Source organism: Macrobrachium rosenbergii, chromosome 12 (assembly GCF_040412425.1).
Source record: "Macrobrachium rosenbergii isolate ZJJX-2024 chromosome 12, ASM4041242v1, whole genome shotgun sequence".
Classification (NCBI taxonomy): Eukaryota; Metazoa; Arthropoda; class Malacostraca; order Decapoda; family Palaemonidae; genus Macrobrachium; species Macrobrachium rosenbergii.
In genome coordinates this window covers 72,020,265-72,046,586 of record NC_089752.1, presented here as the reverse complement: position 1 = coordinate 72,046,586, position 26,322 = coordinate 72,020,265, and the positions used below count along the sequence as shown (strand labels likewise).

Genomic DNA, 26,322 nt, shown 5'->3' with positions numbered 1-26,322 from the left:
CTTCGGCATGGATGAGACCAGATTATTCTGGAAGGAAATGCCATCAAAAACATATCCAATGAAGGAAGAGGCCAAAGCTCCTGGATTTAAGGCGCAAAAGGACAGAATCATGCTCATCATGTATGGGAATGCTGCTTGGCCAGTTGCTCAAACCAGGCCTGATTTATAAGTCTGCAAACCCCAGGGCCCTCAAGAACAAGAATAAGAATTGCAAACCCCAGGGCCCTCAAGAACAAGAATGAGAATGCCCTGCCTGTCAGCTGGATGCATAACCCTAAGGCCTGGATAACCAAAGTCATAGCATCCGTCTGGTTCCACCGGTGTTTAATCCCTGAAGTGGAGAAATACCTTCTCAGCCTAGGCCTTGAATTTAAGGTGTTGCTACTCAAGGACAAAGCCGGAGGGCACCCCCTAGATCTGTTGTGTGATTGTGTGCAGATTGAATTCCTCCCTTCCAACACTGCCTCCCTCATACAAGCTATGGACCAAGACGTGATCCATGCATTTAAGGTCCTTTACACGTGCAACTCTCTGCAACACCTGGCCAATGCAATGGATACGATGACTTAACCTTAAAAGAATTCTGAAAGAAATTCATCATAGCATCATGCCTTACAATAATTCAGTCTGCCCCTAAAGAAATGAAAAATGAAACTTGATTGCATGCAGGAAAGGCTTCTTGCCGGAGAAGACTCACAATGAGGCTGCCAGCACGGCTGTGAGATTGGCAAAATTGCTTGGGGGTGAAGGATTTGATTATTGCACTGAAGTAGTGTTGACCTGCACTGAAGTAGTAGTCAACACACTCATCAGTGCCCATTCTGACCCCCTGATGAATGATGACTTGCTGGAGCTTACCAAGCAGCAAGTGAAGAGGAAAAGGAATCGGCTCAAGAACAACAAGAGGAGGAAGAGGGTCTTTCAGTTGAACGTCTTGGAATAATCATGACTCAACAGCAGTTGCAATCTTACATAGAAGAGTGGGATCCCTAATTTGAAAGTGCTCTGAAAACAAATTGCTTAAATTTAGTCATAGAGACATACAGAACCCTCTACACCACCATGAAAAAATAGCAGCAGATGAGCAAAATAACTTCATTCTTCAGTCGAAAACCCATAACCTTGCACAAGCCTCCACCCAAAGAAGCCTTGGCAGAAGTAGTCTTAGCAGAAGTCTCTCCTCTACCTTAGGAGGGGACTCTTAGGAGCTGTAACTCCTCAAGTAAGCTGTGCAGTCATTTTCATTATGTTCACCATACTGCATAGCTAATTCATCATCATTATCTTCAATCAATATTCATCATTGGTGAGTACCCCTACTACTATTTTTTTTTTATTAAATATTTTTAGTGTCCATATGTATCTCTCTCTCTCTCTCTCTCTCTCTCTCTCTCTCTCTCTCTCTCTCTCTCTCTCTCTCTCTCTCTCTCTCTCTCTCTCTCTCTCTCTCTGTTAGCACGCACACATTTTTACAACTTCTTTCTCTTTGTCTTTACATAATTATAAATTTAATACTTATACATCTTTACGTAATTATAAATTGATTGAATACCTATACCCTCTATGTACAGTATGTACATACTGTATTTATTTTATTGAATTGTACCTTTGTTATGTGACTTCTGTGCATATGAAGTTTACCTAGTTTACCCTCCTGACATTGACAAAGAAAACATCAGCCATCAAGTTTACAGTCCCATTCATTACTTGGTTTTACATTAATGTGAATGCAAAAGAAAATGACAGCCAGTGAATTAGAATAGGGGTAACATTAGTATACTGTACTGTAAATGTGCTAGTGTAGCAAATACCCATTAGGCGATACTATGCTCTGGTTTTACATCAGCTATTTACAGTATTTTTTTTTTTTTTTAAGGGTAATGTGTTAAGCTAACTTTTAAGTGAAATTAAAGTGGTTTGGGAGCATGAGTTGGGTCATATTTAGGGTTTAATCTCTAGAGATAAGCATTTATTATTATTTTTAGTGACTCGCACCAAACATTCCCGATTCTCCTGATCCCGACAAGTTCTGGAACTTAACCTCACAAATGCACAAGGTATTACTGTACAGTATATCATAATCCTTTGGCCTTGGTTCCTGGGTTCTAGTTGTTCTTGGATAATATTCAGGTTCCAATAATGACGATCTGGATACAAGCAATCCTCAGGATATGATGGTCTCAACCTATGACGTTTCATGGTTATTACGAGGTTCCCATAAATAATTAAACAATTCTTGTGTCTACTGTTTGATGTTGGTGTCGTAAATATGAACTTCTCAAGGGAACTAGTTTGTTGAGCATGGCGGAAGAATACATCATCACCAAGATCTTCACTAAGGCTGGTGCTTTGTTTACATGCCGCTCGTACACCGTTTGGGTTCCTTGGATTCTGTAGTGTGTGTGTGTGTATGTGTTTTTTTTTTTTTACACACACACACACACACACACACACACACACACACACACACACACACACACACACACACACACACACACACCCCCTTCCCTGACTATCCCAAGTATTCTCTTGATTAACCCTTAAACGCCGAGCCTCTATTTACAAAAACGTCTCCTGTATGCTGGCGGCGTTCGGGAGTTAGCGCCAAAGCAGAAAAAAAGTTTTTTTCAAAAAAATCACAGCACGCTTAGTTTTTAAGATTAAGAGTTCATTTTTGGCTCCTTTTTTTGTCATTGCCTGAAGTTTAGTATGTGTATGCAACCATCAGAAATGAAAAAAATATCATTATCATATATAAATATTGAAATATATGACAGCGCAAAAAAAAATTTTCATATATAATTTTATACAAATCGCGCTGTGAGCAAAACGGTTAAAGCTAATGGGTTATTTTTTTTTCTTTGTATTGTACACTAAATTGCAATGATTTTGGTATATAACAAATTGTAAAACGATCAAAGCAACACAGAAAATATCATCACAAAATGATGCATGAATTCGTAACGTGTGAACGTAAAAAAATGTTTTTTTCAAAAATTCACTATAAATCGAAATATTGTGCTAGAGACTTCCCGTTTGTTGAAAAATGAAGCTAATTGATTGAATATTACTAGACTGTAAGTGTTTTAGCTTACAATTGCAGTTTTCGACCATTTCGGTCGAGTTAAAGTTGACCGAAAGTATTTTTTCTATTTATCGTGATTTATATGAAAATATTTCAAAACTGATAAAAGCTACAACCATGAGTTATTTTCTGTTGTATTGTACATGAAATTGCGCACATTTTCATATATAAAAGTTTATGTAACGACTAATATAAAACGGTGCAAACATTACGACAACGTGACGAAAGATTTTCTGAGATGTTCGGGTGAGTTACCGAGCGGACGTAAGGAAGATGTTTTTTTCAAAAATTCACCATAAATCAAAATATTGTGCTAGAGACTTCCAATTTATTGCAAAATGAAGGTAAATGATTGAATATTACTAGAATGTAAGAGTTTTAGCTTACAATTGTGTTTTTCGACTATTTCGGTCGAGTTAAAGTTGACTGAAGGTTGAAATTTTGGCAGTTATCGTGATTTATGTGAAAATATTTCAAAACTGATAAAAGCTACAACCATGAGCTATTTTCTGTTGTATTCTACATGAAATTGCACACATTATCATATATAAAAGTTTATGTAACGACTAATGTAAAACGATGGAAACATTACGACAACGTGACGAAAGAATTTGAGATGTTCGGCCGAGTTACACGCAAGCAAAACGTAAGGAAAAGGTTTTTTTTTTTTTTTTTTTTTTTTTTTTTTTTTTTTTCACCATAAATCGAAATATTTTGCTAGAGACTTCCAATTTGTTGCAAAATGAAGGTACATGATTGAATATTACTAGAATGTAAGAGTTTTAGCTTATAATTGCGTTTTTACCATTTCGGTCGAGTTAAAGTTGACCCAAGGTTGAAATTTTGGCGGTTATCGTGATTTATATGAAAATATTTCAAAACTGATAAAAGCTACAACCATGAGTTATTTTCTGTTGTATTCTACATGAAATTGCGCACATTTCCGTATATAAAACTTTATGTAACGGCTAATATAAAACGGTGCAAACATTACGACAATGTGACGAAAGAATTTCTGGCGTGGACGTAAGGAAAAAGATTTTTTAAAAAATTCACCATAAATCGAAATATTGTGCTAGAGACTTCCAATATGTTGCAAAATGAAGGTAAATGATTGAATATTACTAGAATGTAAGAGTTTTAGCTTACAATTGCGTTTTTCGACCATTTCGGTCGAGTCAAAGTTGACCGAAGGTTGAAATTTGGCAGTTATCTTGGTTTATATGAAAATATTTTCAAACTGATAAAAACTACAACCATGGGTTGTATGTTGCTGTATTTTACATGAAATTGCGCACATTTTCATATATAAAACTTTATGTAACGGCTAATATAAAACAGTGCAAAACTTAAGACAAAATGACGAAAGAATTTCTGAAATTTTCGGCCGAGTTACCGCGCGGGCGTAAGGAAAAAGTTTTTTTCCAAAAATTTACCATAAATCGAAATATCGTGCTAGAGACTTCCAATTTGTTGCAAAATGAAGGTAAATGATTGAATATTACTAGAATGTAAGAGTTTTAGCTTACAATTGTGTTTTTCGACCATTTCGTTCGAGTCAAAGTTGACTGAAGGTTGAAATTTTTTGTAGTCGACGTACGGTACGTCCACTCGGCACCCAACAGACAACTTTAGTCGACGTATGATACGTCCAGTCGGCGTTTAAGGGTTAACTACTATGTATTCTTACAATCATTAGAATACTTATAAAATGTTCCTTCTTGTTTGTATCTTCCCAAATTTACTCCTCCTTTGATGAATTCCAGCTTTCAGTATTTCCTCCCCCCCCCAAAGGAAACGTTTAGTATGTATTTTTTTCAGTAGATGCCAATGGGCCTTGTATCCTTTGTTTACTTCAGTGACAGACTGCTCCTGTGACATTCTAAGTTCATATCTTTAAAAGCATGGAAAAACTAATAAGTTTTGAATGTTTCATGAATCTAAATTTTATCTGTTTACCTTTTTAACATCCAAAGAAATTTTTTATGTAGCATAATTCAAAAATACAGTGAAAGTGAAGAGTTTGTATCCAGTAAGAGTTGGTTTTTGCACTGTAAAGCTCGTGCTTATTTACCATATATGCCAGCGTATAAGACAACCCCCTATTTTTCATGTAAAAATGTAGGTTTAGAGGTATGTTCGCTATATAAGATAACCTGCAATTTATTAAATTAAATAACACTATCAGCTGACACAAGTTAATTGGTACATAAATAAAATTGGAATTATCATACCAAAAATGTGTAAAATGAGTATCTTTCAAGATTTTAAGATGTTTGGCAAAGCTCACTATTATGAAAAAATACTTTTGGATTCCCTTAGGAAAAATATACTGGAAACATCACAACAATTGCTCAACACCTGTCACGTCCCTATCAGCGGAGTAATACCCGATGGAAGTAGATCCGCATAAGTGTATTCCTTTAAAATTGGAAAGAACCCCGACATTAAGGATAATTGGGGAACTGTCAATATCACTAAACCTTTTTAGTTTAATTATAAAATACTACCAAGGAAGTATTGGCCTTTAGTAAACAACAAGGCTCGTAACTCAAGCACGACTGGGAACTACGAACACAGCTATGTTTCGTAAACAAGAAAGTTAGACTACCCTGATTTACCCTTTCGGTGAACTTCACATCACTGTCAGTGTTAAAAAGGGCATTGTATATTAAGTATCAATAATAAAATTGTCTAATATGATTGCCTTATAATAATGGTACTCCTGATAAAATTAGTAACAAAGTGAGAGTGATCCTAATGTCTAATTATGGTAATTACCTACAATTTTGTTAACAGTAATGATAGTTGTGTCACTAGTGATTCGCTTGAATTACCTACAGTTTTTACTGTTATTACAGTTGCTTTGTTTACAGTGTTGATAGTTGTGATGGTAGTTAACTATTGACATGACTATTGACACTCCAGAGGTTAGCCTTTCATCAAAAATCTTGGTAGGATGTAAGGTTTGTTTTTTATACTTGCTATATAGGACAACCCCACAATTTTGGGGGAGATTTAAGCCGACCCCCCAATTTGGGGGAGATTTTTTAAGATTAAAAGTTTGCCTTATATCCCAGCATATACGTTAGGTGTGTTCTGACTTATGTTGAAAATTGGGTTACGATTTGTCGTTAGGAACATATCTCCATTGTAACCCGAGGATCACCTGTAATTAAGGGATTACTGATAATTTGTCTTATCTTTATATACAGAATTTTAATATCTGCCTTACCTTTTAACCAAACAGGTGGAAGTGACTCACACAGAAAAATGTCGAAGATACAAAGTCCATGATGTCTCACTCTATGGGGCTGACAGACAGACCTTCCCACTTACTGATCCTAATACTCAGAAGACTACTAATTGTACTGTTCAAAAATATTTTTCAATGCAGTATAATAAGAGACTTCAGTATCCAGCACTTAACTGCCTGAAGGTTGGACCACAAAGCAGAAACATACATTTGCCTATTGAGGTAAGTTTGTAGCTGGTGGTTACAAAATATTTTATACAGTAGTTACTCTTAGGAAGTTTGCTGCGTGATTATGAACAAAGATGCAATATGTTGTTGCTAGTTAGGATGGAGCCACTTTGCTGATACTGTAAGCAGTTCCCAATTACAGGGTGCAATATATATATATATATATATATATATATATATATATATATATATATATATATATATATATATATATATATATATATATATATATATATAATATACATATAAGCATATAAGAAGGCCCATAAAACACTATTTGAACGTTGAAACCATATATTTCGGCACTTGCTTCTGTGCCCCTGTTGACTGGTAGAATATGGACAGATGAGATGTTACAAGGGTATATATACAAAACATAAGGTGTGGCTTTAAGTCTCCGATGGTATGAGAGTGACCGTTTCCTAAGAAGGAGGAGATGACCAATTCCCTAGTGGGTTTTGGCCTCATTAGCTCCCGTTTGGTGATGGATCTGGAGGTCGCGTTTCTTGGGTCATCTTCTTCAGGAGGGGTCTGAGGATTAGGATGTCGATGTCGTCCGATTTCCAATGTCCTCCTGACAGGTTCATATTGTTGGTTTGATTGATGATAGCAGATTCCAGCATCTTTCTTTTGTACGGACAGCTACTTTTGAAAACCAACTCCGCCCCACTCCAGTTTATGACATGTCCTGTATTTTTGATATGTAGGAAAATCCCCGAACTCTCTGAAGTGTAACGTACTGATCTTTTGTGCTCGTGTTATTCTTTGCGAGAGCGATCTACCTGTCTCGCCTACGTAAATGTCACTACAATTGCTACACGGTATCTTGCAAACTCCAGCTTCTTCCCCTTTGTTATTTAAGTATACGTTAATGAGCGAACTCCCGATGGATTTGGGATAATGGAAAATGAAGGGATTGTCAGACCTGAGTTGTTCGGTGGCTTTTTGGATGTTTTCGTCGTACAGAAGCTTTATTTTGCTGTCCGTACAAAAGAAAGATGTTGGAATCTGCTGCTCTCAATCAAACCAACAATATGAACCTGTCAGGAGGACATTGGAAATCGGACAACATGGACGCCCCAATCCTCAGACCCCTCCTGAAGAAGATGACCCAAGAAACGCGACCTCCAGATCTGTCCCCAAACGGGAGCTAATGAGGCCAAAAACCACTAGGGAATTGGTCATCTCCTCCTTCTTAGGAAACGGTCAATCTCATACCATCGGAGACTTAAAGCCACACCTTTATGTTTTGTATGTATACCCTTGTAACATCTCATCTGTCCATATTCTACCAGTGAACAGGGGCACAGAAGCAAGTGCCCGAAATATATGGTTTCAACGTTCAAATAGTGTTTTATGGGCCTTCTTATATTCATATTACACCGTAGTATTACAGGAAAATGTATATATTACTAAAAGGACCTCATTCAAACTGGATGGTATCTAACAAAGTTTTTTATTCAGGACCTCATTCAAACTGGATGGTATCTAACAAAGTTTTTTATTCAGAAAAGGTTACAAGCTTTCTTGGACAAACAGTCCACATTATCAAGTATCCGTACAATGAGCAGACGCGTAGGAAAGAAAATAATTACAGTCCCGGACAGCATCTCTATTGCACCCATCAACAGAAAGCTAAATAATTTCAAGCTGATAGGCAGCTACAAAAACATCATGAGGAATAAAATAGTTAGAAACAAAAAGTCGGTAGAGGGGGAAGAAATTAGAGGGGTGGTTATATATGGCAGCGTGTCTAGACTGTGAAGAATGGTACTATGGCGAAACTGGCAAATCATGTAAAGAGCAAAGCAAACAACACATGCAGAACATAAGGCATTATAATCAGACGTCGGCAGTTGCCAAACACTGTTGGGAAAATGTTCACAGAATAGACTGGGAAAATATGAGTTTTCTGTACAGGAACACCAACAAAACATCTAGACTGGTTGTAGAGAACGCCTTCATAACTTGCGCCAACAACACGATGGCAGGGAACACTGGAAACTGCTTTGAAGACACCATATCTAGAAAAATCGTATACTCCACAGTAGCAAGGAAACGAAGGAAAAACGCAAGAGAACGCACGGAAAACGGACACCTGGAAGAAGGGATCAGAGAAAGACCAAGATCACGATGGGGTGGGGGTCACACAGGAGGAGCTAGGCGATTATAGGATTAAAAGTACCCAGCACACAGATATAAATACAACTGGACTACGCGTCTGCTCATTGTAATGTGGACTGTTTGTCCAAGAAAGCTTGTAACTTTTTCTGAATAAAAAACTCTGCTAGATACCATCCAGTTTGAATGAGGTCCTTTTAGTAATTCTACTAATGCATAGAACAATTGTGTAAGTGATAAAGTTAATTATATATGTGTGTGTGTGTGTGTGTGTGTGTGTGTGTGTGTGTGTGTGTGTGTGTGTGTGTGTGTGTGTGTGTGTGTGTGTGTGTGTTAGGAGTTATCTCTCCCTTTTTATGTTCTTTCTTATATGTTTGTATAGATTTTAGTCTCTCTTCTTACCTTGGTTTCTTTCGAGGTGTCCTTCAGATCGCTTTGTGGATGATGTGCTATCTTTGTATATTTATTCTTTTTAAGTATTGATATCTCTCAGAAAGACGTATAGAGACGAGATCGGTAATTTCTTCACTTTAATTAGTACTTAGTATTATAAAGATCAGTACAAAATTAACAAGTTACAATGATGGAAAACGAATCACTTTTGACTCGGTCTATATGGGGAACACTGAAGTGAGGGGAGATGTACTCTCCCTTGAAGGACACATTTCTGAACTCTTCTCTCCTTGTCGGTCTCTAACTTGTTGAACCCTAAGAAAAACTTCCTATCTGCAATCTCCACCTCCTTCTAGCCTTATTGGAAGGATTAATCAGCAAGGCCTCCCCTTCAAGTAGCTGATTGGAAGGACTGTAGTGGGTGTGATTCAAATCTCTCCTTAGAGGACTTGATAGGAGGTGATCTTAGGAGGGTGTGTGAAAGACCCCTCCCACACATAATTGATTGGAGGTTGAAGAAGTACATCACTTGAGCCAACCCCCAGATTCCTGGAACTTCCACGAAAACACCTTCTTGAGAAGGCGGGCCTATAGAACCAGCTGCTGTAAGCATTTAATTTGTGCTGACTCATGTTTTGGTTAGCTTCAATCGCGAGGCCATTAGTTCTCACTTTTACAACTGTTTTTATGGCTTCAACACGGTATACTGTGATGGTTCATGTAAACATCCCGCGTATTGATAACATGACACAACAGCATTTGGGCGTTATCACTGTGTTCTTTGCCTCTTTCTTTATTCTTATTTCTCTCCTTCTCTCTCTTAACTTTTTCTCTTTCTATCTCTCTCTCTCTCTTTTTTCTGTCTAATTTTCCTATCTATTCTACACCACAACATCACTCGGTCACGCTACCTCACACTGCCCTCAGTGTGACAAAAAGAATATATTTCTATGGATGGTTACAAAATCACAAATAAAATAAAGTATTTATATGATTGCCCATCAAGTCAATTCTCAAAAAATATTTAAATTGCACAAACTGTGTCAATGCACTAATGCAAAAAAATCAATTAAGAATATATGGTAGAAAATTCACATATATTATATCATGAATCAAAAGAGATACATATATATATATATATATATATATATATATATATATATATATATATATATATATATATATATATATATAATTATTATACTGTAAAAATGGGTAATTGTTTTAACACATAATGTAAATAATAATACATAAAGAATTCAGTAGTAAATTATGTCTATAAGATCATTTTACTCTTCATTGGCCCTTTTTATTTCTGTTATAATTTTCTCAATATTTGAAATTACCACACGTTTGACCAAAATTGCAAATGCTATTATTACAATAATGATTATGACCAAATTGAACAGAGACAGAACTGGTGAAACATTTTCTTTGTAATAGAAAAATTCATCTACTAAATCCAACTCTTTTATTTGTTTTAACTCTGAGACCGTTTATATTCTTTAACTTCACTAGATTAGTTCATGTATGGGTTATTTTTATGGATTGTGATTTCTGTGAAGACATGAGGTTCATAATATAATTTATTAGGAATAACTAACTTGCAAGTCTTATCAAAAGCATGGACATTATTGAAATTAATTTCAGTACTTATATTATGGCAATTAATAGTTGCTGTTACTGAACTCAGTGAAAACACAAAAACTGACTGTTCTACTAGGATGGAAACAAAATCATGTTTGGATAATTGTGTACACAGTACTGTCTCTTGATTTTTTTCAATTATTTCTTGAACCCAAGGATAGGCATTAGTAGTTTCATACAGGTTGTCAAGGTTGCAAATATACTCTTTATCTTTCAGAAGTATACAATCTCTTAATTGAGCATCAGTAATAAATGACATCATTAGTCCATGTTCTTCTAATGCAAAATTGATGTGGTTGACATTTGAGATAATTACGTTTTCCTTTATCAGCATGGGAAAAGGATGTATGGACATCAGTACATCTGCCTCTTTTTGATTAAAAAGGTAAAATTAGAAGGATCTTATTTTTAACTACCTTGGTGGTTATCAAATTATAATAGACCATTATATCCTTTACCATATAGGGGTATAATGTCCTTCTACCAAAAAATCACTAATTATGCCCTCTAATTCTCTTGGGTTTATTAATGTTGGACTTAATATTCCTTTATAGGCTAACAAAATGGCATTTAACAGATCTTTATGGTCTTGCAATACAATTCTAACATTGTTCATAAATGTACTTAAATGTTGTTCGTCTGTTATTATCTTAATCTCTTTGGTTATATTTGTGTTCACTTGATTAATAAATTCCTTCATTTTTTTCAATTCCTCACTGTTTAAGTTTTGAGAGCTTATAATCTTATTTAACACAATGCCCCTTGTTGCTGCCCATTTCTCCAGTTTGTCTATACGGGCACTTTCTTTTTCTACATTTAGAGTCCGTCGCAACCCCAAATAATTAAGTGCTGTTCCTATAAAAGGTAAGAGGGATCATTTGGATCTTGTATTTAACACACTTCCTATGTCATTATCTAGTTTTTCCAACAATGGTAAAACACTGTTATTTTCACTTTTCCTAATTAATGATTTTAATTACCTTTGGACATCTTTCAATGTCATTTCATTGATAAGCACTGATGTAATGTCAATACTCACGATGCCCAAGTCCTTTATTAATTTCACAGATCCCTTTTTCTCTAGTAGTGCACCCTTCCGGATCACCACCTCAGATGACACATAAAGCAGTGTTATGATAACCAAGAAGAACCGCATGTTTGTATCTGTAAGAATAAGCCTTATCAGATATTCTGTATACATGAGGTATTTTAATGCCTACACATTGTTTATATCTAACAGTTCAACACTTTACATAAATTTATCTTTTTCTTAAGTTGTATTTGTTATTTATTGGTTCCTGTTTATCTTCTTTCAGTAATTCAACTATTCTCTTATTTGACCAAGAGTCTGTTTTTATTACCTTTACATGATTGGTATGAACAATTCTTTCTTTTAGATCAATCCCACTTATGATCTTTAGCTTATTTAACTTAACACTTCTAATACTCTATAAGGACCATTAAACTTTGAAGATACTTTTATATTAGGACCTTCTGGAACATGATTCTGAACATATACCTGAGCACCTACTACAATTTTTGGTTTAGCTGTATTTTTGTCATAGTACTTTGCTTGGACACTCTGAGCTTCCTTAAGTCTAGTCCTCGTCTGTTTGATTGTTTCATACATACGTCTAGTTTTCCAGGCAATATAGTCATCGTAGTTATAAGTATGTCGGGGTGGTGTGGCATCATCTAGTAACGTATTTGGTAGTCTCTTCTCGTATCCGTATAACAAGTAGTGTGGTGATTCTCCTACTGTCTCATTTACAGTATTGTTTATAGTAAACTGTACGTCTTCCAAAGCTAAATCCCAGTATTCTGTATTAGGTTTAACTAGAGTTTTCAGGATATCCTTTATCTTATGATTCGTTCTTTCTACTGCTCCATTTGAACTTGGTTTATATGTTGTGATTTGACATTTATTTATCTCATAAAATTCACATAATTTTCTTAAAGGTTCACTAGTAAATTCTGCTGCGTTATCAGAAAGAAGAACTTGTGGACATGAATGTCTCTTAATAATTCTAGATTTAAGAGCTTCTGCTACTGTAATTGCATCTCTATTTCTTACTGGTACAATCTCTACATATCTTGTTAGATAGTCTAAAAAGACTAATATTTGTTTGTTTCCTCTAATAGTGGTAGGAAATGGCCCTAAAAAGTCCATAGATACGACTTGAAATGGATTCAACTCCGATGGCTATTTTTCAAGTGGAGCTTTTGGATTTACGTTACCTTTATTTCGATTACAAACTACACAATTTTGTACAAAGTTCTTGGCATCCTCACTACAATGGGGCCAAAAATAGTTTCTGGTTAGGATTCTAGTTGTCTTTTTAATCCCAGGATGTCCTGATAACGTATGATTAGTGTTTTTGGGATGTATAGTCGAGAATAACCATTCTTCTCTGTTGGTCTTTTATACAGTAATCCATTGATTAAAACAAAATCAGGTTTTAAAGATTCATCTGTCATTAGTTGTCCTATTATATGCCTGATTTCTGTATCCATTCCTTGTTGTATTTGTACTCTTCCAAATGTAAATCTACCACCTGACAGCTAAAACAAAAAGTATTAATGGTAATACATTTCTCTGTTTCTTCTTGGGCTCTGGATAATGCATCTGCTAGTGTATTAAATTTTCCTGGGATATATCTGAATTCTGGTGCAAATTCTAGCACACTAATGAACCATCTATTGAACTTCTTGTTATTTGTAAAAGTTCTCTTCTTAAACAAATCACAAATTGGTTTGTGATCAGAAAGTACATTGACTTTGTCCTAAAATTATGTGTCTAAATTTCATTAGACCCCAGTATAATGCTAAACATTCTCTTTCTATTGTGCTATAATTTCTCTCTGCAGCATTCAAAACTCTACTGGCATAATATACTGCTCTCATTCTTGTTTTGTCCTTTTGTAATAATACAGCCCCTAGCCCGGTACTTGATGCATCACAGGCTAAGTAAAAGTCTTTGGAGAAATCTGGGTAGATTAGTACAGGATTTCTGGTCATTTTACTCTTTAGTGTTTGGAAAGCTGTCTCTTGTTCTTTATTCCATTCATATTTGACATCCTTCTTTGTTAATTCTGTTAATGGTTTGGCTATTGTAGCAAAGCCTTTAATGAAAGGTCTATAGTAGCCTACCTTTCCTAGGAATCGTCTCAATGCTTTCAAATTGGTAGGAGCTGGATATTCAACTATTGCTTTTATCTTGCCTGCTTGCATTCGCAGACCATCTTCACTAATTACATGTCCTAAATATTCCAAAGATTTCATTAAGAATTGACATTTCTTTAATTTGATTTTTAATCCTGCTCTTCTTAATCTTTCCAAGACTATTTCTAATGTTTTGAGGTGACTTTCTAAATCTTTGCTAAAAATAACATCATCATCTAAGTAAACTGCAGCATTTTCTATATCCCCTAATATTTGAAGCATTAATCTAACAAACGTTAAAGGAGCCGAAGTGAGTCCAAATGGCGTGACTTCAAATTGCAAGTGTTCCTTGTGTGTGCTGAAGGCTGTGAATGGTTTCGACTCTTCGCCTAAAGGTACTTGCCAGTATCCACTAAGTAAATCTAAAGATGAAAATATCCTTGCACCTCCTAATGGAGCTAACATATCTTGAATCACTGGCATTGGCATTCTATCGGGGATGGTGTTGGAATTAACTTTCTATAATCTATCACAAGTCTCCAATTTCCATCTTTCTTTGGAACAAGTAGTAATGGAGAATTATATGGAGATTTAGAAGGAATGACTACCCCATCTTTCTTCATTTCTTCTATCAAATTATCAACTATGGGTCTTTGGCTTATTGGTAATCTGTAATTAGGAATAAAGAATGGTTTTGTTCCATCATCTAATACAATTTTATGTCTTAGGACATTTGTTCTACCTAATTTATCTCCTTCTATTGCTATTACATCTCTGTATTTTTCTAATACTTGAATTAATCTATCTTTGTTTTCTGGAAAATCTGTTTTATTCACTTCTTTGCTTAATTCAGATGTTTGACCAGTTACAGAGAAAAATGCCTCTTCTTCTAATGTTAGTAAGGGGTTGTTAATAGGTATTCCTTTACAAAAGACAATGCCTGCATGAAGTGTTAGTTTGTTATCTGAGTAGTTCTGGACATAAACTTCACAAGTATCACCCTTCATATGGACTAAAGAATTATCCATTCTGACAAATTGTGGTAACTCTTCATTTAGTAAAAGAACATCTTTAACTCCTATCTCTTCTTTTCCCCTTAGATGTATTTTTGTTAAACACTTTGGATGCAAAATTACCTGTTTAGTATAAATTGTACTTTATTATCATCGGCAGTGCTTACACAACATACTTCCTCATCTTTTGTCTCTGCAAATTAACAATGTTCTTCATCTATACTAGTTTCTTCAGTTACTGCTATTATATCATTTATATCTACTTTATTTTGTTTAACAACAGTACCTCATTTACTAATTTCCCTTCATTATCACAACTGATTACTACATTGCTATAATGTTCTGTATTTATCTCTGTATATTTATCATCACACATGTCTTGTTCCTCGTCATATTCAGAACATTGGGGATCACCGTTATTTATTTCTGGGTCACTTCTTTTGTTGGAGGGTATAATTTCTGGATGTGCACATCTTAATTATGGAAATTCCTCCTTTCCATTACCATTCAATTTAATTTGATTGTTCTCTTGATGATAAGTTATTTTCTGTAATGTCTTTTTCGCTTGTTGAAGTCAGCTCAGACAAATTGATCAGATTTGGGTGAAATTTTTCTTCTTCAAGCGTAAAGCATACGCTCTTTTTATTATCTTGTGTAAGGTTAATTCTTCCTTCTCGGCAATTCAGTATAATTCCACATTTCTTCATTAATTTATATGAGAACAACAGCTGTGCAGGAAAGAACCTGTCTTCTAGAACTATAAAACTTTCAACAGTTTTATGTGACGAAAGGTCTATTTCTGAGTTCACATTTCCTAAACTTTTAATCTGATTACCCGCTATTCCTTTTATTATTTTGCTTTGACCCTGAATTAGCATTTCTTTAACGCCTAAGTAATTTGTTAATGTGTGTTTTCAATTATGCTTACAGTACTACCTGAATCCATAAGGACAGTACATAATTTATTCTGTATTGGAATTTTAATGATAGGTAAATCCTTTCTGATTATTTCTTCATCCATGGAAAATACAACTTCTTTACTCTGCAATATGGATAGTGCGGATGAGCCTTCACTTCTCCTTTTTGCTAATTCTTCTACTCTTAATTTATCTTCTTGAAGGGACTTTCTTGTGGTATTCTGTGTAGGGATAAATTGTCATTGATTTGAGGACTTCTTTGATGTTGAGCGGTTACTACTTAATTCAACTATTTCTTTATTTCCTTCTTGTGTTTTAAACCAGCAATTCTTTGTTAAATGTCCTACTTTCTTACAAACCGTGCAGATTCTAGGTTTTCTACACTCATTTGTAAAATGATTTGTATACCCGCAGTTTTCGCAGGCTGTCTTTGGTCTCGCCCCTCGAGCAGAATAGTTCACTTGGGTTGAAGTGTTTGTGTTTGAGTTTTGACCATATCTATAAAGGTTTGTGTGGTCCACTCTTTGTTAGATTGTTTCTTCCCCTTTGATCTGGATTCCATTTTCTTTTAGTATTTCGGGCATATTTCCCTTGGAAGGTATTTGGTCTATTTCCTACTTGTCTGGAATTATCATAGAATTTATTATTCATTTTAAAATTAGGATTATTATTTCTGACTTTCCTTTCATTTTGTGGTTCTGTTGTTCCCACGAATTCCTTGGATAGATTTATGTCTTTCCTTTGGATTTCTTCTCTCATTGTTTTCAATGTTTGAAGGCTTGTTTTCCTGGGATCAAGTTTTATTTTTCTGAAAGCTTTCTTCTCCTCTTCTCCAAGAATATTATATATGGTTCCAAATGACACGTAATTTAATACATGTCGTAGGTCAACTAAGTTATGGGCACTAGCCCCAAACTGGTCCTTGTCTCCTATAGTAATACCTGTCTTCATTAAGTCTTCGGTTATTTTCTCTATTGCATTCTCCACGCTTGCGTACAAAGTAGCAATTGTTTTATATTGTGGGTTAAGAAATGTTAGGTTATATAAACCGTCAGTCTGATTTACTGGTTCCCAGAGTGATAAACATATTTCTTTAAATTCTACATAGTTATTAAGTTTGCTAAAACTTGTGGAATTCAAAGTTTTATGTGCGTCTCCATGTTCTGAGCTGACGAGCAACAAGGCTTCATTTATTTTAGCTCTTTCGTCTGTTATTCCCCCTGAAATTATACGACTATCTGCATCTGCTAGCCAATGATTTACAGTATAGGATTCGAGTCTGCTTTTGTCAGGATTGGAATGATCCACCTGTCCACAGAAGCGTGTGGCGGTTGTTATGACGACTGCCTGATTCATGTTATAAAGTTGTAAGGTGCGATTATTATTAGTATTATTAGTGTTGTTACTATTATTATTATTGTTAGTAGTATTAGAATGATTAACACTATTTTGGTTCTGGTTATTTGTGTTGTTATTGTTAGTATTTCCTTGCACTGCAGCGGAGTGGGAATTTGGTCTTGAAATTCGACTACGTCTAATTGTCGACGGTCTTAAATCGTAATGTGAATGTCTAACAGTGTCAGTAATTCTTCAAACACTCGTTGCATGTCCACACACAAAAATAATTATTCACTCAGAGTACATCAATCATAAAAAATTTTAGTTATATTTTACCAACATTAAAAACAATTTGTCAAATTGTCACACAAAAAAAAAAATATTAAATTCTCTATTGAGTTCAAGTGCACAATTAAAACCTTTTTCAATACATAAAATAAATTCTTAAATGAAATTGGGCATCATATCATCAAAATTCATCATAATAAGTACACAAAATTGTATATAACTTCTCAAATAATCGTCACCAACCGAGTGAAAAAAAATAACTAATTCCCTATCTAAATTATTTACTAAATTAATTATTATAGAGAGAGCAATGCTGGTATTTGTGCAAAAGGAATTTTATTCACAAGAGAGAGTTTTCTTAATTTTCAATCTTATAGCAAGATGCAAAAATATATTTCTGAGTCCAGTCCCGTGTCAGCCGGTGAAATTCCATTACAGCACGAATTTCTAGGTATAACCTTGCTAGATATACCAGAGAAAAAGAGCTTTCAGGAAAGCTGGGGTTACTACCCCCAGTCGAGCGTCTTCTAGGAAGACGTCGGTATAAGGAGGGGTGAGTGAATACCACTACCACGGAAACCTACTCGAAAGATCTCTCCCTGTCAAAACCCCCGGAACAGCGCGGTGAGCCGTTACAGCTCCCACACCAAACACCTGCCAGGACGGCGACACCAGCGCCACCTACCTCATTCCATTTTCTAGCACGTGAAATCTCTGTTTCTTTTGTGTGCTCGTCTCCATTATTTTGGATTTTTCTGCTTTCTGAGATGGCGTCGAGCAGCTTTACCATTTCCAAGTTAAGTACCATCTTCTTGTGGGGTTTTGTTCTGAATTTTGGCTGTTAAGGTCTCGTATTTTCATAAATATTGAGATCTTATTATGTCGCCACGGCGTCCCCTGCCAGCCATGTCGACCGCGAGGCGACTCCTTCTGTTCTTTTCAGTTGGAGTTGTCTCCTCGTCGTTATAGATAAATTTGCCCCTTTGGTCCCCTTCCTGGTGGTTCCTTGCGGTGGCTCCCCCCCCTTATGAATTATTTCATTGGCCTACGGGCCTCGGTGAGAGTGATGCCCCGTCTAGGTTCCCCCCCTCCAGGTTGGGTTCCTGTTATTTTTGGTCTCACTAGGCTAATTATTTTGCTTGAAGATGGTGCTCTCTCTTGTAGTTTTATTTTTATTATTATTTTGTTGTTTGTTTACCTCGGGTGCTGGCGGCAGCCTCAGATCTAACCGCTTCCCCGGGGTAGGCTACGCTCTCTGTTGAGCACATTTTAGTTTTTATAGTGATGGTTATTTTGTGGAGTAGGCTGTTTGCATCCATCCCCTTGCCCTGGGTGAGGAGTTCAGGTTGAGGGAGTTTTGTTGCGGTTTCCTCCGGGATCGTTTTTCGGTCGGCAGAGTGAGCCCCTTAGTCCTCTTCCTCCATTTTGGGGGAATCGAGTTCTTGGGTTGTGTTTCCTCTAGGCTAGTCGCCCCCTTGCCCGCCATTCTCGATCCTGGTTGGTTCTCAGCACAAAATTTCTCTCCCTGTTGCTTCCTCCTCCCTTCTGCCCTCCCTTTTTTCCTAGCCTATGTTAAGGTTAGGACCATATTAGGCTTCGCCTAGGTAGAGTCGGGCTTCGGGTTGTGTTGCTTCCAGCATTCCACCCTTCCAAGATTCATCGTCTGGGAGGTATGGTGCAGTTGAGCGGGTGAGCTTCTCCCTGTCTCCTGTTCCTTCCTGGTAGCCTACTCCTCCCCCTCCTTCCCCCTCCTCCTCTCTCTCCAGCCTTGCTCTACTCGTGCGGGTGGCGCTAGATGGCGTTTTCTCCGAGTTCAGGGACTTCTCCTATTGGTTGAGAGATTCGCTCCCTCCCATATCGTCCCTAGCATCGCTGTATTGGGGTTGGCGGTTTGTTTACTTTCTCCCCGTCGGGTTACGCTGATACGGTTTCATTTTGCTTCAGCCTATGTTAGAAACATACGAGCATTTTACCTGTCTTGTTTCTCCGGCGGGGAAGTAAGGGCGGAAGGTTGTTCATTTGGAGAGGAGCGGATCCTTCCGTCCTCTTGAGTTCTTATCATCACTTATTACTGTTTTTGTTTTTGTTTTTGTTTTAGATAAGTTTATCTACAGGAATATTTTCCTTAATTCATTATATATGTTATATAAGTGAGTCCGGTCCTATACCCGGGGGCTCCGCCGTTATTTTACTGGCAGCCCTTAGGGTTGGTTCCTGGTCTCTCTTTCCTTCATCCCCCGGAGTACTCCGGGGTCTGAAAAACCTTTACCTTCCACTCTATGTAATTTAGAGCTTATTGGCCCAGTTTATGATTAGGAGTTCTTCTCCGCCGGAGTATTCCGGTTGCAGTGGAGTTTCCGGCCTCGTCAGCTTTAGCTTGCTTAGAGTGGGAGGTTCATGTACTGTTCTACTTACAGACTGTTCGCTGTGAGGAGCCGGGTGCACCGCCTCCCTCCAACAACCTTACGGTCACGTGGTTTGCCGGACCCACACTGGTTGTGCGGTCCGACTGGATGACCTGGTTGTCTGGCACCCTGATGGTTGTGAGGTTTGCTTCGCTCTCTGCACAACTGTCCAGGATGAGTCGGTAAGTAACAGTCTTTACATTACTCCTGCCTTATGCTCCTCATATTATATGTGGTATATTGTTTATGAGTCCCGAATGGTTTTCGTTCTTAGCTAATTGTTGGCTTTCTCACAGGCGGATGAAGCTTCCAAGAAGTCTGCCTTGGAATCCCTCCGAGCCTGGGTGGCTGGGTTTGGTAGGAACGTTCGTCGGGAAGCCCTACGTCCTCGACGCCAGGTTGAGGGACTTGCTCTACCCCGGCGCACGGGTGGCGGCCGCAGTGCCTGAAGACCTTGCCACCCCTATCATCCAGCAGATCCGGGATGAGACCCAGCCACCCCAAGTGGATATCCTCTACGCTGAGGTCTCGAGGACGTAGCATTCCATGGATCTCAATCTGGAACCCATGAACGTAGAGCAGGACCAGGTGGTAAGTGGTGAGGTAAGTGAGGTTGTTGGGGCGGGCCCCCCTTTATTTGACTCCCCTGCTTCATCAATTTCTTCATTTGCAGGTTTTGTAAAGTCTTCCTCCTTGGGTGATAGAGCTCCGTCTGCTATCCCCAAGTTGAAGTTGAAGACTTCATGGAAGGCGAAGGGCTACAAGTCCTCGACCTCCAAGAAGGCATCGCCCTTCCCCCCGTCGAAGGCTAAGGCTTCAGGGCCTGTAGCCTCCGGGAGCAAGTCTGGTTCCTCCAGCAAAGGCGCGAGTAAGAGGGCTGCAAAATCAAGCCCTCCTCGCCAACCTGCTTTCGACGCAGAGGCCTTTGCTAATCAGCTTTACAAGCGCTTTACGGAGGACTTGGATTCGAGATTTAACAAAATCTCCGAAAAGTTGGCCAGTCATGATAACATACTGGCGGGAATGGCTCACCCACCTCCAGCTGAACCACAGTATGTTATCCCCGACACTGCGGACCTCCCGCCGTTCGATGTCGGTAACCCTTGGCGTTTTGCACTCCGGGCCATCCAACATGATGGCAAACTAACACTTGATGGTCTTGGCACGAGACGGTTGGAGGAACTGGAGTTCTTCCCCGATCTCCTGCCCCCTTACCCAGGCCGTGAGGCTTACGGAGGAAGCTTGGATTCAGTCAGACAAGGTTCCTAGGGAGACTGTCATCGTCCCTAGGGACCAAGCTCAGTCGGCTCTTCTGCGCGACTCTGGCGGAGTGGCAGGCAGACAACTGAAGTTGACTCCTTTCAAGGGCAACTTCACTATGTTTGCCCTGGGAGACAACCTTCCCACCCCTTGCTTGGACAAAGTCGCTCTGGCTACGACCCGGCGTGCTTTGATGGTAATCCGTTACCACAGCTAAGGGAGACAGACCCTACTTCCTGGTATTCCCAGGAAGTAATGAGTTCTGGCTGGAAGCCCCGTCCACTTTCACGGTCGGGAAGCTGGACCCCTTCTGCGCTTCCACGCAGTTTAGTGAGCAGCTCCCCAAGCTGCGGAAGTCTTTGAAAGCGGAGTTTGATGCTCGGGTTAAGTTACCCCGATCCTTGAACTCCGTATGCCTTTCTGAAGCTACTGCCGTCTCCTGCTCGGACGAACCTTTCTTTCAGGTATTGGCTAAATCCTTGCTGGCAGGCTTCCAGTCTGACTTATTTGAGTTTATTATGGCCAGACTGGAATGTCGGAAGTTCATCTTTGCCGATGCGACTATCCGCCACGAGCCTAACAAGCTCGTGAAAAGCTCGATCTGGGGACCTAACCTCTTCCCTGAAGAGGAGGTCACGAATGTTATGGCCGAGGCTACACGGGCCAACCAGAGTCTTCGTTCTCGCTGGGGCATTTCGGCCTATAAGCGTAAGACCCCAGAATCGGCCGGCCCCAATCGAGAGGAGGTAAACGCTTCAGGAGGCATAAGAGGCCCTACCATCAGACGGTAGTCCAAGCCGTCCCGGTCTCGGCAGCAGTAGAGCAGCCTTCTACTTCAAGGCTCACCCCCAACAGTATGTGCTGGTCCAACCAGCTGCACCCTCCTATGTGGCCTCACCGCGTACAACCCCACATATAAGGCCCGTGGTTACTTTCACGGCCTTAATAGGGGTTGCAAGGGAGGAAGAGGCAAAAGCCCCCCATAGAGGAAGCCCAACACCACCCCAAGGGGAAGACCTGGACGTGGTAGGGGGAATAAACCCGCTCCCTCCCACTGAGAGAACACAGGTAGGCGGTCGCCTGTTTTGGTTCAGGGACCAATGGACCTTCAGCCCTTGGGCACACAGCATTGTGTCCAAAGGACTAGGATGGAGCTGGATCAAAGACCCTCCTCCTCTAACCAGGTTTTACCAGCCACCCACGTCAATCCTAAAGGATTACGTGACAGAATTGCTCAACAAACGGGCAATAAAGAAAGTAAGGCACCTAAAGTTTCAAGGCAGGTTATTCACTGTTCCCAAAAAAGACTCCGATCAGCAAAGAGTGATCCTGGATCTGTCGCGTCTAAATCTCTACATAAAATGCGACAAATTTCGCATGCTTACGGTAGCTCAAACGGACTCTACTTCCGCGTGGAGCCGTCACCACCTCTGTCGATCTTTCAGACGCTTATTATCACGTCCGTTGCGCGAACTTCTCTCAGTTCCTCGGTTTCAGACTCGGGAATCAAGCCTACTCCTTCAGGGTCATGCCCTTCGGTCTGAACATTGCGCCCAGGATATTCACAAAGCTGGCGGACACGGTAGTACAACAACTCCGGTCTCAAGGGATATCCCTAGCAGCATATTTAGACGATTGGATAATTTGGGCACCAACAGTTCGGAGTGTCAGAAAGCTCGTCCATAGTCATCAATTTCCTGGAGTCGCTGGTTTTCAACTGAACAGAGAGAAGTCCGTCTGACTCCGGAGTCCCGGTTTCAGTGGTTGGGTCTCCAGTGGGATCTGTCGTCTCACACGCTGTCCCTTCCGCCTTCCAAGAGGAAAGAGATAGCATCTCTCACCAAGAGATTCCTCAAAAATCCATCAGCATCCCGTCGGTCCCAAGAAAGGGTCCTTGGATCTCTTCAGTTTGCCTCAGTGACAGACCTGCTATTAAAAGCGAAATTAAAAGACATAAACAGAGTGTGGCGGAGTCGAGCCAATGTCAAGCTCAGAGACAAGGTCTCCTCCATTCCTCAAATCTTAAAGACAAGATTGCGTCCTTGGGCCTCGGTCAAGGGCCTGTCCAATACAGTTCCGCTTCAATTTCCCCCTCCGGCACTAGTTGTTCACACAGACGCTTCCCTAAGCGGCTGGGGGGATATTCACCAAAACAAAAGTACAAGGAACGTGGTCCACAATGTTTCAGCAGTTCCATATAAATACCCTGGAAGCTATGGCGGTCTTTCTAACTTTGAAGAAAATCCGCCCCCCAACCGGATTCATATCAGGTTGGTATTGACAGCGCAGTGGTAGTTCATTGCATCAACAGGGCGGCTCCAAATCAGGCGAGTAAACCAAGTAATGGTTGCTATCTTCTCCCTGGCGAACAAGCACAGCTGGCACCTGTCAGCCACCCACCCTAGCGGGGTGCGAACGTGGTGGCGGATTCCCTGTCCAGGACTACTCCGTTGGAGACGGAATGGTCCCTGGACGTGGAATCTTTCAAATGGATTTGCCGCCGGGTTCCGGGCCTCCAAGTGGATCTGTTCGCAACGGAGAGCAACTTCAAACTCCCTGTTATGTGGCCCCCAACCTGGACCCTCAGGCGTATGCCATAGACGCAATGACAGTAGATTGGAACAATTGGGAGAAGATTTATCTTTTCCCTCCAATAAATTTACTGCTGAAAGTTTTACACAAACTCAGGACATTCAAAGGTCAATTAGCCCTAGTAGCCCCTATTGGCCGAAGAGCAATTGGTTCCCTCTTCTTCAGGAACTGGGATTACGGAGTCTTCGGATTCCCAAGCCCATTCTGACGAGACAGTACAAACCAAGACTGTGTCAGCTTCCTCAAGAATTCAGAATGCCCTAGTTTTATGGACTTTATAAAATTCTGCAGCCCAAAAAGGAGCGAACATTGACCCGTCAACACTCTGTTTTTAGAATCAGATAAAAGAGATTCTACTATTAGACAGTATGACTCAGCAGTCAAAAAATTAGCCTCCTTCCTAAAAGCATCTGAAGCCAAAATCATGACAGCTAATTTAGGAGTTTCCTTCTTTAGATCATTGTTTGAGAAAGGCCTTGCTCCGCCACTATTACCACAATCAAATCAGCATTAAAGAAAGTATTTCTTTACGGCTTTAAAATCGACCTTACAGATTCTTACTTTTCATCTATCCCCAGAGCATGCGCTCGTCTGAGACCAGTATCACGCCCACAGTCTGTTACGTGGTTTCTCAATGACGTCCTCAAGTTAGCATCAGAGATGGATAACTTTCATTGCTCTTATCAGGATCTGTTAAGGAAGACCTTATTTTTGATTAGCTTGGCTTCAGGTGCTAGAATCTCAGAGCTGTCGGCTCTCACTAGAGGTGATAATTATGTGAACTTCCTCCCGTCTGGAGAGGTCCTCCTTTCCCTGACCCTAGATTTTTAGCTAAGAACAAGACCCACAAGACAGGTGGTCTCCTTGGAAGGTGGTGCCCTTCCTCAAGACCAGTCTTTATGTCCAGTTTATACACTTAAATCTTACCTTTTAAGAACTCCACAGTGTAAGTCGGGTCCTCTTTTTTATCAGGGAGAAAGGTGGTACTCTTTCACTAAATGCTATAAGACAACAAATTCTTTATTTCATTAAACAGGCCAACCCAGATTCAGTTCCTAAGGTTCATGATATTCGAGCAGTTGCTACTTCCATTAATTACTTTCATAATATGGACTTCTCAGAACTCTCTAAATACATGGGTTGGAAATCACCTCTAGTGTTTAAACGCCACTATTTAAAATCGCTCGAAGCCCTGAAATTTTCTACCATAGCTGTGGGAAGTGTCATCTCCCCACCTTAATTAATCATATCCTTGTCCTTTCCTTTTCCCCCCCGCCCGCCTGCCTCATTTACTTTTCTGCTTATTCTCCTGGTTGATTATACCTCACTGCCTGGCTCCTCATATTGATGTTTCTTGTACCTGTTATTGGAAAAAGTGTAATCTGATATGCCATGATTGTTTTTCTTATGGGGTACTGGACAGTTTTATTTGGCTCCACGTACCCCAGATATATGTATATGTTAATGCTCATTGATTTTTTCTCTTACGTGTTTAGAATAAGTTTATGTGTATAGTATTAAGGTTATATTTACAGTTATTGTGTGCACTTTTCATGTTTCACTTTGCTCAAGTAATTTTAAGATTTTTGGGGCCTCTTCTCCGTTGTGTCGGGGACCTCCCACGTCTTATAGTATTAAGTTTTTTGATGTGCCTTAGATTTAATATGCCTTAGTCTTAGTATTCTTGCTCACGAAAGAGATTGCTTAATTAAAATTATTTTGCAAACTTTTGCCTTTTTCTTCAGATTACCCCCCATTTCTTTTTCCTGGTACTTGCAGCCTTGGCATGATTCTCTATCACGATTTCACCGGCTGACACGGGACTGGACTCAGAAAAGGGATTTTGACAAAGGAAAAATCTATTTCTGAGGAAGGTCCCGTGTCACCCGTGACCCTCCCTGAATCACCTAGTACTCTCCCCCTCTTGCACATGCCAAGTCTGGGGTTAGTGCTAGCATGGAATGAGGTAGGTGGCGCTGGTGTCGCCGTCCTGGCGGGTGTTTGGTGTGGGAGCTGTAACGGCTCACCGCGCTGTTCCGGGGGTTTTGACAGGGAGAGATCTTTCGCAGGTTTCCGTGGTAGTGGTATTCACTCACCCTTCCTTATACCGACGTCTTCCTAGAAGACGCTCGACTGGGGTAGTAACCCAGCTTTCCTGAAAGCTCTTTTTCTCTGGTATATCTAGCAAGGTTATACCTAGAAATTCGTGCTGTAATGGAATTTCACCGGGTGACACGGGACCTTCCTCAGAAATAGATTTTTCCTTTGTCAAAATCCCTTTATATATATATATATATATATATATATATATATATATATATATATATATATATATATATATAATATATATATATATATATATATATATCTTCACTTATTTATTAAGAGAGATGGACAGTAAATTCCTTACTGGGTTGTGTTGCTGATATCGTGATATCGCTAAATGTTGTGCCTTCAAAGTGAGTGTTTCTGGCTGGATCCGCGTAAAAAATCTCACTGTGTCTGCGTTGTTTTTCCGCTGTGGTTTTCCTCCTTCGGAATCTTGTTGAAAGTCTGTGCGTTGTTTTTCTTCAATCACTCGATGCAATGTCGCAAACACTGGGCTTATTATCGCTGT

At 39.3% G+C, this 26,322-nt stretch overlaps 1 protein-coding gene across 5 annotated transcripts in view; it reads left to right on the top strand.

The window, feature by feature from the left end:
• Positions 1–26,322, top strand: part of LOC136843731 (protein argonaute-2-like) — a 645,860-nt gene that overhangs the window by 308,028 nt on the left and 311,510 nt on the right. For all 5 annotated transcript variants that reach the window (XM_067112367.1, XM_067112365.1, XM_067112370.1 and 2 more), the window contains one exon: positions 6,336–6,563. In XM_067112367.1, coding sequence (XP_066968468.1) covers positions 6,336–6,563 — 228 coding nt within the window. The remainder of the gene's footprint in view (positions 1–6,335; positions 6,564–26,322) is intronic.